Source organism: Schistocerca americana, chromosome 8 (genome assembly GCF_021461395.2).
Source record: "Schistocerca americana isolate TAMUIC-IGC-003095 chromosome 8, iqSchAmer2.1, whole genome shotgun sequence".
Classification (NCBI taxonomy): Eukaryota; Metazoa; Arthropoda; class Insecta; order Orthoptera; family Acrididae; genus Schistocerca; species Schistocerca americana.
The window spans coordinates 289,287,070-289,299,637 of NC_060126.1; the positions used below are offsets into that span (position 1 = coordinate 289,287,070).

The following is a 12,568-nucleotide window of genomic DNA, read 5'->3' on the forward strand; positions in this document are numbered from 1 at the left end:
GTTAGATTCATTGAAGCATAATGTCGGTCACTTTACGTTCTAGTGTTGTACTTTTGAATCTCTCTGATTACCGTCTATCTGAAATGAATTGTTGATGAACAAGAAATGGACTGCGAGGCTAGTATTCATAGATAATTTATTTTTTAAGTCCCGAACGTTGACAGTCATTCTTACGGTGAAAGCAGATAAAACTAAATGTTTCAGCAGCTCTGTTATATGGTTTTTCAAGTTTACGGTTGCGTCAATACGCATACGTAAAAAGTAGCAATGTCCTACCAACTTTATTGTTTGTAGTTACTGTTGTAGGTGACTAGGATATGGGGTGCATTTGATAATACAAAAATAGATGCGCAGTGCTTTTCCAAAGTTAAAATCTAGCCCATTTGTCCAAAAACAAGCTCTAATGTTTGACTAAGTTGTGCAGAGATGAAGTTGCAGCTATAAAATAGAAAGAAATTAATAATTGCATCAGTGTTGGGTGATGACTGGTGAGTACAAGTAACAGTTGTTTCTCAGTTTCCAGAATTTTATTCATGTCAATAAAATAAAAAACAGTAACAAAAATATAAATCATTTTACACATTATACATCATCTGGCAATTGCAGTCTTCTGTTATTGAGCAGGATGAAAACAACGAATTGTCACGAAAGTTGGCAGAAGAAGACTTCATTTATTTACTTATTTACAGTTAAAAGATGAGAAAATTGGCCACGTTTCTTGCCCAGTACTTGGAGCAGGAAGGAGCACGCGCGGCTGGATCAGCGTTTCTTCCGCCTGCTGTCCTCTGCTGAGCTGGACTCAGTAGCCGCCGTTGCTGTACGCGTACCCAGCATAGCCAGCGTCCGTGCTGTGTCTGCCGCCGTGCCCTGGACACACAACACAAAGGCAGTATACATTTAGCGTTATTTCGTGTGTTTTAGAACATGAGGGAAAGGTGAACATTTAAATCTCATTTGCAATAAATCAGAGGAGAGTAACAGTTGCAGAATTGTTATAATTAGAGAGAAATTTAGAAACAAGTGAGGGATGTAGTCCTCTGAGTAACGCTTTTCATTTCTTCGCGATCGCTTTCTACATAGCAATATGCAACAGCAGTCTGTCTCTACAACTCCATAGTGTTACGTTTATGCTGGGCTGTACCAACAACACGTAGTATTAAGTTACATACTTACTCGATATACCACAGGATGATGACTTGATCAGGTAACAGTCCTGAGTCCTGTAACTTCCAGACAGGACTCGAACCCGCAATGCTGCCTTTGACGGGCAGTGCCTCTCACCTAACGAGCTATCCAGGTAAGATTTTACGGTTTCACTCGCGCTATTTCCTCCCCATTTGTTCCGAACTTCACGGAAGCTCTCCTGCTTAACTGGCTTGACTAGCGCTCTTCGAAGAAATCGAATTACGAAGAAATCGTCAGTAAGAGCATGCCTGCGAAAATCTGGTTGGAGTCCTGGAGTCCCGACCGGGACACATTTTTCATCCACGAGGAAAGTTGGGAACACCACACAACTGATGCAGAATGGAAGATTCATTCCAAAAACAAATCCCTTAGCCATTAATCCTCGATCCTGAAGCCTCGACACAACCACACGCACACACAAAACTCCATTCATTTTAATAACTGTGAGTGAAAGATTAATTCCAAACACAAACCCCTTGGCCATTTATTCTGGATCCTAATAACTCAACGCAATCAATTTCAGTAAGTAGTAATATCAACAATCATGCTTAAAAATATCTTAGTCAGCACACAGAACAACGAGTCAGCAAAGTGAAATGTGGCGCTGTGAGCTAGAGAATTAATTTATCATCTATAATGCCAAGTCACATTGTAAACTGAGAGCACAGTATCGATAACCATGACACGCATATCCATCAGGGCACTTACGCATTATGAAGAAACTTTGGTTGTATTTTATTACGTAGTTCGGTTACTATAATCCGTTCCTGAACAAACTTGTTTTGTAAAATGCAGCAAAGAACATTTCTGGGTTCCTGATAATAAATTTATAAACCGTGTAAAACTGTGTAAAACCCGATTGACGGCTCGCAACAGGTAGCAGATTGGACACGTCTCTGAAAGAAGTGGGGTTCAGATCTCCGTTCGGCCGTTCTAATTTACATGAGAAGACAATAGAAGAAATATTTTCGAAAGCAACTCTCACCTAAATTAGCAGCCGATCAGAGATCTGAACCCCAATTCCTTCCTCATTTCCCCGTAAGAAATTAGGATCCATTTTTAATTATCAGCCGTCAATGGGAAGTCAAATCCTAATCACCCTTCCTTAATCAAATTGTGGAAAAGTTCTCAGCATAAAGACGAAAAGTAGTATAATTAATTGATGATTCTAGAGTAAGATAGAACAAAACCCTGAACGTGTCAGCTATGTTGTAATTACATAGCGTTACTCTTGGCCTCAGTGGAAAACGTCAGTACTGTTTCATTGCGTCGGAGTGGCGTTCTTCATTTTTGTCAGCGACAGGTGTACAATGACATTACTATAGCAGAAGAGTTACCTGTAGCTTAGGAAGCCTGTCGTTTCAAGAGTATCTCGGGGTACTCACCGTGGTGCGAGTGGTGCACGACGGGGTGGAAGCCGGACTTGTCGGCGTGGTACTTGACGGTGCGAACGCTGCCGTCCGCCTCCTTGAGCGAGTACTCGCCAGTCACGACGTCTCCGTCGCGGTGCTCCTTCTGGGAGTGGTGGTCCCCTGTGTGCCCGTCAGACACCCCGTACTCGAACTCGTACTTCGGGTATGCCTGCAACAATCAAAAGTATTAGATATCTCATTCAACAAAGTCTTGACCCCATTACGACGAAGCAGTTTACATATCGCTTAGCAATACGAGAAGACATTGTTGTTGTTGTGGTCTTCAGTCCTGAGACTGGTTTGATGCAGCTCTCCATGCTACTCTATCCTGTGCAAGCTTTTTCATCTCCCAGTACCTACTGCAACCTACATCCTTCTGAATCTGCTTAGTGTATTCATCTCTTGGTCTCCCTCTACGATTTTTACCCTCCACGCTGCCCTCCAATACTAAATTGGTGATCCCTTGATGCCTCAGAACATGTCCTACCAACCGATCCCTTCTTCTGGTCAAGTTGTGCCACAAACTTCTCTTCTCCCCAATCCTATTCAATACTTCCTCATTAGTTATGTGATCTACCCATCTAATCTTCAGCATTCTTCTGTAGCACCACATTTCGAAAGCTTCTATTCTCTTCTTGTCCAAACTATTTATCGTCCATGTTTCACTTCCATACATGGCTACACTCCATACGAATACTTTCAGAAATGACTTCCTGACACTTAAATCAATACTGGATGTTAACAAATTTCTCTTCTTCAGAAACGCTTTCCTTGCCATTGCCAGCCTACATTTTATATCCTCTCTACTTCGACCATCATCAGTTATTTTGCTCCCCAAATAGCAAAACTCCTTTACTACTTTAAGTGCCTCATTTCCTAATCTAATTCCCTCAGCATCACCCGACTTAATTAGACTACATTCCATTATCCTTGTTTTGCTTTTGTTGATGTTCATCTTATATCCTCCTTTCAAGACACTGTCCATTCCATTCAACTGCTCTTCCAAGTCCTTTGCTGTCTCTGACAGAATTACAATGTCATCGGCGAACCTCAAAGTTTTTATTTCTTCTCCATGAATTTTAATACCTACTCCGAATTTTTCTTTTGTTTCCTTTACTGCTTCCTCAATATACAGATTGAACAACATCGGGGAGAGGCTACAACCCTGTCTTACTCCCTTCCCAACCACTGCTTCCCTTTCATGTCCCTCGACTCTTATAACTGCCATCTGGTTTCTGTACAAATTGTAAATAGCCTTTCGCTCCCTGTAATTTACCCCTGCCACCTTTAGAATTTGAAAGAGAGTATTCCAGTCAACATTGTCAAAAGCTTTCTCTAAGTCTACAAATGCTAGAAACGTAGGTTTGCCTTTCCTTAATCTTTCTTCTAAGATAAGTCGTAAGGTCAGTATTGCCTCACGTGTTCCAGTGTTTCTACGGAATCCAAACTGATCTTCCCCGAGGTTGGCTTCTACTAGTTTTTCCATTCGTCTGTAAAGAATTCGTGTTAGTATTTTGCAGCTGTGACTTATTAAGCTGATAGTTCGGTAATTTTCACATCTGTCAACACCTGCTTTCTTTGGGATTGGAATTATTATATTCTTCTTGAAGTCTGAGGGTATTTCGCCTGTTTCATACATCTTGCTCACCAGATGGTAGAGTTTTGTCAGGACTGGCTCTCCCACGGCCGTCAGTAGTTCCAATGGAATATTGTCTACTCCGGGGGCCTTCTTTCGACTCAGGTCTTTCAGTGCTCTGTCAAACTCTTCACGCAGTATCATATCTCCCATTTCATCTTCATCTACATCCTCTTCCATTTCCATAATATTGTCCTCAAGTACATCGCCCTTGTATAGACCCTCTATATACTCCTTCCACCTTTCTGCTTTCCCTTCTTTGCTTAGAACTGGGTTTCCATCTGAGCTCTTGATATTCATACAAGTCATTCGCTTATCTCCAAAGGTCTCTTTAATTTTCCTGTAGGCAGTATCTATCTTACCCCTAGTGAGATAGGCCTCTACATCCTTACATTTGTCCTCTAGCCATCCCTGCTTAGCCATTTTGCACTTCCTGTCGATCTCATTTTTGAGACGTTTGTATTCCTTTTTGCCTGTTTCACTTACTGCATTTTTATATTTTCTCCTTTCATCAATTAAATTCAATATTTCTTCTGTTACCCAAGGATTTCTACTAGCCCTCGTCTTTTTACCTACTTGATCCTCTGCTGCCTTCACTACTTCATCCCTCAAAGCTACCCATTCTTCTTCTACTGTATTTATTTCCCCCATTCCTGTCAATTGCTCCCTTATGCTCTCCCTGAATCTCTGTACAACCTCTGGTTCTTTTAGTTTATCCAGGTCCCATCTCCTTAAATTCCCACCTTTTTGCAGTTTCTTCAGTTTTAATCTACAGGTCATAACCAATAGATTGTGGTCAGAGTCCACATCTGCCCCTGGAAATGTCTTACAATTTAAAACCTGATTCCTAAATCTCTGTCTTACCATTATATAATCTATCTGATACCTTTTAGTATCTCCAGGGTTCTTCCATGTATACAACCTTCTTTCATGATTCTTAAACCAAGTGTTAGTTATGCTTATGTTGTGCTCTGTGCAAAATTCGACCAGGCGGCTTCCTCTTTCATTTCTGTCCCCCAATCCATATTCACCTACTATGTTTCCTTCTCTCCCTTTTCCTACACTCGAATTCCAGTCACCCATGACTATTAAATTTTCGTCTCCCTTCACAATCTGAATAATTTCTTTTATTTCATCATACATTTCTTCAATTTCTTCGTCATCTGCAGAGCTAGTTGGCATATAAACTTGTACTACTGTAGTAGGCGTGGGCTTCGTATCTATCTTGGCCACAATAATGCGTTCACTATGCTGTTTGTAGTAGCTTACCCGCATTCCTATTTTCCTATTCATTATTAAACCTACTCCTGCATTACCCCTATTTGATTTTGTGTTTATAACCCTGTAGTCACCTGACCAGAAGTCTTGTTCCTCCTGCCACCGAACTTCACTAATTCCCACTATATCTAACTTTAACCTATCCATTTCCCTTTTTAAATTTTCTAACCTACCTGCCCGATTAAGGGATCTGACATTCCACGCTCCGATCCGTAGAACGCCAGTTTTCTTTCTCCTGATAACGACATCCTCTTGAGTAGTCCCCGCCCGGAGATCCGAATGGGGGACTATTTTACCTCCGGAATATTTTACCCAAGAGGACGCCATCATCATGTAATCATACAGTAAAGCTGCATGCCCTTGGGAAAAATTACGGCTGTAGTTTCCCCTTGCTTTCAGCCGTTCGCAGTACCAGCACAGCAAGGCCGTTTTGGTTATTGTTACAAGGCCAGATCAGTCAATCATCCAAACTGTTGCCCTTGCAACTACTGAAAAGGCTGCTGCCCCTCTTCAGGAACCACACGTTTGTCTGGCCTCTCAACAGATACCCCTCCGTTGTGGTTGCACCTACGGTACGGCTATCTGTATCGCTGAGGCACGCAAGCCTCCCCACCAACGGCAAGGTCCATGGTTCATGGGGGGGGGAGAAGAGATTAGCGAGTGTTTAGTAGCAATTGTATGATTTCCTTACGTCAGAGCTAGGCCATTTTTCAACGGCATGCTGTGACTTGTTGACGAAATACCGAAAACATAAAAGACAGTAATAACGTCCAGTACTTAAGGTATACTAAAACTGAACTCCGTCCGAGCAGGTCTTGGAAGGCCCTGCGGTACCGACCGGCCGCCGTGTCATCCTCAGCCCACAGGCGTCACTGGTTGCGCATATGGAGGGGCTTATTGTCATTACACCGCTCTCCCGGCCGTATGTCACTTTACGAGACCGGAGCCGCTACTTCTCAATCAAGTAGCTCCTCAGTTTCCCTTACAAGAGCTAAGTGCACCCCGCTTGCCAACAGCGCTCGGCAGACCGGATGGTCACCCATCCAAGTACTAGCCTAGCTCGATAGCGCTTAAACTCGGTGATCTGACGGGAACCGGTGTTACCACTGCGGCAAGACCGTTAGCTTAGATATGCTAATAACCGCAAAAACATCATTTCATTCGTATATTCTGGAATTTCGGAATAATAGTGAATGACTGCATGGTACTTCCATGTACACGACTATTAGCAATTCTTGTCCTTTCTAAAATGATATGTGTAGATAGAGAAAGCTCAAGGTTCACTTTCTCAGTGAGGTTGCTTAGAAAGTAATGAATGAATATATTAAGACTTCTGATATTTTGGCGTCTTCAGTAGTCCAGCCGTTAGTACAGGATGATTGAAAACACACAGATCGAAAACTACTGATTTTAGATACTTCAAGTATTTTTGTAGTGTTCTATTAGTTTATCTACCTTAATATGCTACAGTTAGTATTCCATATCGATAACTAAGCTCCAAACTTCGTAAATAATCCTTTAATTACTACTAGAATGGATGTTAATCACAACGTTTTTATCCCATAATATTATGTGAGCGTCTGTCTTCTCGTGAGCGGAATAGCTGTGTTTCAAAGTAGTCAAGTTTCTTGCCCTCCCAGAAGACTGAATAGACACATACATTTTCCTCGCCACATGCGTTCTGTATGCTGCATATCCGATGTAGGTATTTTCCTAATAATTCGCAATATAAAATGTAAATGTCGTGTGACTAGGGCCTCCCGTCGGATTGACCGTTCGCTGGGTGCAAGTCTTCCGATTTGACGCCACTTCGGCGACTGGCGCGTCGATGGGGATGAAAGGATGATGATTAGGACAACACAACACCCAGTCCGTGAGCGGAGAAAATCTCCGACCCAGCCGGGAATCGACCCCGGACCCTTAGGATTGACATTCTGTCGCGCTGACCACTCAGCTACCGGGGGCGGACATTCATAATATGGAAAGTACCAGTTATCAGCGCTTATACGAGGGATATTCGGAAAATAAGTTCCGATCGGTCAAGAAATGGAAACCACTGTGAAAATCTAATAAAGCTTTGCACATATGTGTTGTACGGTGTCTCTAGTACGGCTGTCGGCTGTATCACTTCGCTCTTTTCAGTTCTGAGCGCATGGTGAGCACATAAAGATGCGTAGAAAATAGTGTCTCCCGACAAATATGAGGTCCTGGTGAGGGATTTCGCCTGATGTTATGCAGCCCACATTACAGAACTGTTATACGGTTCCTACTTTGTGACAATTCACGGTCACAATCTGCAGGGGCTATGAAAATGCTCCTGCAGCGTTTTCGATGGGAAGTGTTTAATCACCCGCACTACAGCCCGTAATTGGCTCCCTCTGTGTTTAATCTCTGCTCACATTAAGTACTGGCTATGAAGGCAACATTTTCGCACAGACAACGAGCTATAGATGAGCGTAGAGAGTTGGCGGGAAGCACAGGCGGCTGCCTTCTATGACGAGGGTATTGGAAAGTTGGTACAACGCTACGACAAATGTCTAAGTCGGAGTGGTGACTACGTAGAGCAGTGGCTGGAAGCTGTAGCTAACTGTTGCAGATAAAATATTTCTGATTTTCATAGTGGTTTCCATTTCGCGATCAGTCGGAACTTAGTTTCCGAATAGCCCTAGTATAATATTTGAACAGTTGTAGATATAGTTTTGATTTGAATGCTAGGTTGGAAGCAGTCAACTGAAGCACGACTCTCTCTCTCTCTCTCTCTCTCTCTCTCTCTCCCTCTCTCTCTCTCTCTCTCTCTCTCTCTCTATGTGTGCGTGTGTGTGTGTGTGTGTGTGTGTGTGTGTGTGTGTGTGTGTGTGTGTGTGTGTTTGTGTGTTTCTGTGTCTGTGATTGTGCTTGTGTTTTTAATACTAAAAAGATACAAAAACAAACAGAAACAAAATTAATTTCGCTATACTATTCATTATATGATGAAAAGAGACATCTGATACCTGAAATAAATAAGTTGAGGAGAAACGAAATCCTCATTTTCTAGTGTGACAGATCGCCTAATAATTCTGGATGGAGATGCAGTACAAGCTACGCTGGTGAAGCCATTCTGTGGTGGAAGATTTTACTCTTTAACTAAAGCGACAGTAAATTGCACATGGAACGAGAAATATGACTTCGAATTCCAGACAACAGTCAATGATGAGAAAAATATGACTGTTCTCGCTGAGTATTCTGGCGGCCATGTTTAATGTCACTTACCACATAGTCGACAGCGTGGCCTCCAACGTGGACTGGATGAGCAGGCCCCACGACTGGAGCTGTCTGGTGGGCATAGGAGTGTCCGTGCCAGCTGTGTGACTGCTGACATACGGAGGCGACGACCACCAGCAGGAGTGCAGCTGACATCTGCAAGCACAGTACCACCAGGATAATAATACAATTTGCTTCCTCTCTTTGCTCCTCTTACCCAGCCGATATTTTCACCGGACAAATACGGAGTGATCTCGAATTTTTCGGAGTTTCTTCAGGGGTATTTTCTGACCAACTTGGTCTGAAGTATCCACGGTTTCCGGTGGCCCGTTTCATGGTTGTATTGTATTTATATGTGTACAACAGTGCAAATGTCGACAATATGAGCTTCGTATCTTGTTTGGAAACAAATCTTTTCTGTTCACTTGCTGCTGACAACAGTAACGCCCACTTCATTCGTCGCCCTTCAGCTGGCATTCAGTAATTCTCGCTATTGTCTCGATTTTGTACTTACGGCAGTGATAGTTCTACGATAACATAGAACTTTTGCTTCCGCAAATTGTTGCATCGCTCTGTCGTTTGTGTTCCAAGCCTTTTGATTTCATATGAAAGGGTTTTTCGCCGTTGTGAAGGTGCCATATATGTACAGTCACAAAGATAATTGGGGAAACGAGCCGAATAAATCACAATTACATTACTGTTTCGAATGGGTCACAGGAGAACACGGGTCTCTCAAATCAAAGCACTCAGAAACTAGAATGAAATTTTCACTCTACAGCGAAATGTGCGCTGATACGAAACTTCCTGGCAGATTAAAACTATCATTCTAGAAATATCCCCCAGGCTGTGGCTAAGCCATGTCTCCGCAATATCCATTCTTCCAGGAGTGCTAGTTCTGCATGGTTCGCAGGAGAGCTTCTGTGAAGTTTGGAAGGTAGGAGACGAGATACTGGCGGAATTAAAGCTGTGAGGACGGGGCGTGAGTCATGCATGGGTAGCTCAGTTGGTAGAGCACTTGCCCGCGAATGGCAAAGGTCCGGAGTTCGAGTCTCGGTCCGGCAAACAGTTTTAATCTGCCAGGAAGTTTCACTCAGAAACTATCCGTCAAAAAACTCAGAACATTTGTCCGTCGACTCAGTGTTCACCTTATACAACGGTAAAGTAACTGTTTGTTTGCTGAACGCAGATGAACAAGAAAACAGTGTTCAGCTAGAAGGAATATTCCTGTGCTCTCTCTCTCTCTCTCTCTCTCTCTCTCTGTGTGTGTGTGTGTGTGTGTGTGTGTGTGTGTGTGTGTGTGTTTCTCACAAATAAATAACTAGCTATTTGACAAATTTTCTAATGTCTCCCTCTAAATCTCGCCGCCTACTGACTTATCGGAATTGTTTTGTCTATAGGGACCCTCTATTCAATTTCAATTGCCAGTTCACATTCATGATAGAATGTTATCGAAAAATATCTCTTATGTTGCACTGTTCGTAACTCAGACAAGACAATTAATTTTTTCCCGGCTATCACTGTTATTCACTAACTGATAACTTCAAGGCTTATAAGCCATCTCTTTTCTATAGTGATTTTGACACAATATTATTTAGCCAAGGAAACTTCTACCGACTTTTCAATTGAAGCATTTGTTTAACATATGGTCTATTTACATAGTGGTTGTGTTTACTACATTTTACAGTTATCACGAATTTTCTGATTCGCGTAATAGGGCTTTGTACTGAGAAATTACCAGCCCCAAATTAAGAAACCTGTTCGTTATATTACTTTTCTGATATTCAGAGTCGACGCACGAATAAACACTGGCAGCTCACCTGTGAGTGGGCCATTGTTATTTCCCTGCTAAGAGCACCAGTGGACTAATGAAGGTAGCAAGTCACAAGCCTTTTATACTCTGCCGGCACCTCACAGGAATCAGTTTTTCGGTCAGTATTCTGGTAGCCATTGTCGTTACGTTAACAGCAAAAGAAACACCTGTTACAATATACAGGTATGCTGAGAGCTAGCAATGCGACAGTCGTCACGGATTAATGAGCACATCGGTTCTTATGTTCCATTTCTTCTGTTGGCACCTGTGAAGCGAAACACATTAGACAGACAATTCATTCTGATCACGTAACAGGTGACATGTTTATTTTACGTAACTCCTACAGAGGATTGTTTTTAATCTCACCTGCTCCTTTGTTGGATCTTATTACTTTTTCTGTTTTATTTTATGGATTACATTGGATCACTTTAGTCAATATTATGAATCAGGATCTTTTGTTTCTTCTTGGCCCAATAGTTTTTCATTCTTTCAGATTGTGCCCTTCTCCCCTCATCCAAAATGACCCTTCCCACTCTATTCTAATTTTATTGGTACTGTGATATGTTTGTCCTGAAGTATCTCGAGCGCATCTGTATTGCCCTTCAAATCCTCCATCGTAATTTGTAATTCCATCATGTCCTCCTTGATCTCTGTGATCCATCTAATTATTCTTCTCAATTTTTCTCCTGCTAATTCTATTTTCCGTTGTCCTCATCAAATCTCCTAGGAAAGAGACCTCTTTCTTTTTCATTGTACTTGTCACTGGGTCTACTTCTTTATAAACTGTTTCGTTTCAAGTTATTTTTCAAACTCAGTCTTTTTGGTATTTTTTATTTGTGCATGTTCTGACTAACCTTTTTTTCTGTTTTGAGCAGGCTGTGTACTGCTACAGTGTTGGTTGTTTTAAATATAGTTTCACTAAACTTAACTCCGTCCGAATAGGCCTTGGGAGGCAGAACGGTACCGACTGGCCACCGCGTCATCCTCAGCCCACAGGCGTCACTACATGCGGATATGGTTTAGCTAACATATGTTATATGCGGCTGTGTGACTTTTGTAGTGTTCCAGATTTGTGGTTATTGAGAGGCATTTTTTGTTATATGTCTTCTTGAGAACATAATGTGTTTTAATCAGTTTGTTTACGCTGCCATGACGTTATCTCCTTCAGGTTGTGTGTTATTATTTATCCCAAGTATTTAAACTTTTCAACAATTTTAATGTTGTGTTCTCCAATTTTAATTTTGTTTGCCAATGGCGGTTCCGTTAGCATTATTTCTGTTTTTTCGTAAGATATTTTAAGGTCAGTTCTCTAGACTATTTCCTATAATGATTGTATTTGTTGTTTGGTTTCTTGAATGTTGGTGAAAAGAGTGAGGTCATCAGCAAATACTCTCTTTTTTTCTTTTGAGTCATGAATCTTGTGACTGGTTTGATCCGGCGCGCCACGAATTCCTCTCCTGTGCCAACCTCATCATCCCAGAGTAGCACTTGCAACCTACGTCCTCGGTTATTTGCCGGGTGTATTCCAATCTCTGTCCTCCTTTGCAGTTCTTGCCCTCTACAGCTCCCACTAACACCATGGAAATCTTTCATTGATGTCTTAACATATGTCCTATCATCTTCGCCCTTCTCCTAGTCACTGTTTTCCACATATTCCTTTCCTCTCCGATTCTTCACAGAACCTGTTCATTCCTTACCTTATCAGTTCACATAATTTTCAACATTCATCTGTAGCACCTCATCTCAAATGCTCCGATTCTCTTATGTTCCTGTTTTCTCCACAGTCCATGGTTCACTACCATACAGTACTGTGCTCTGAAACGTACATTCTCAGAAATTTCTTTCTCATATTAAGGCCTATGTTTCATACCAGTAGACTTCTCTTGGCCAGGACTGTCCTTTTCACCATTGCTAGTCTGCTTTTGATATCCTCCTTGCTCTAACCGTCATTGGTTATTTTGCTGCCTTGGTAGTAGAATTCCTTCATCTACTTCGTAACCATCAGTC

At 42.0% G+C, this 12,568-nt stretch overlaps 1 protein-coding gene across 1 annotated transcript; it reads right to left on the reverse strand.

Annotated features, from left to right (window-relative positions):
- Positions 1-560: 560 nt before the first annotated feature.
- Positions 561-10,601, reverse strand: LOC124545463 (cuticle protein 8-like). Its single transcript, XM_047124392.1, has 4 exons — positions 10,569-10,601; positions 8,761-8,907; positions 2,571-2,766; positions 561-867 (listed from the first exon to the last, which is right to left on the reverse strand). Exons 1-4 carry the CDS (start codon positions 10,581-10,583, stop codon positions 800-802), a joined length of 426 nt encoding a protein of 141 aa, XP_046980348.1. The 5' UTR covers positions 10,584-10,601; the 3' UTR covers positions 561-799.
- Between the last annotated feature and the right edge of the window lie 1,967 nt (positions 10,602-12,568).

Coding starts and splice junctions, on each gene's coding strand:
- LOC124545463 (XM_047124392.1), bottom strand. Junction 2,767..8,760: donor GCCACGCTGTCGACTATGTG/GTAAGTGACATT, acceptor TGATTGTTGCAG/GCATACCCGAAGTACGAGTT. Junction 868..2,570: donor CGTGCACCACTCGCACCACG/GTGAGTACCCCG, acceptor TTGTGTGTCCAG/GGCACGGCGGCAGACACAGC.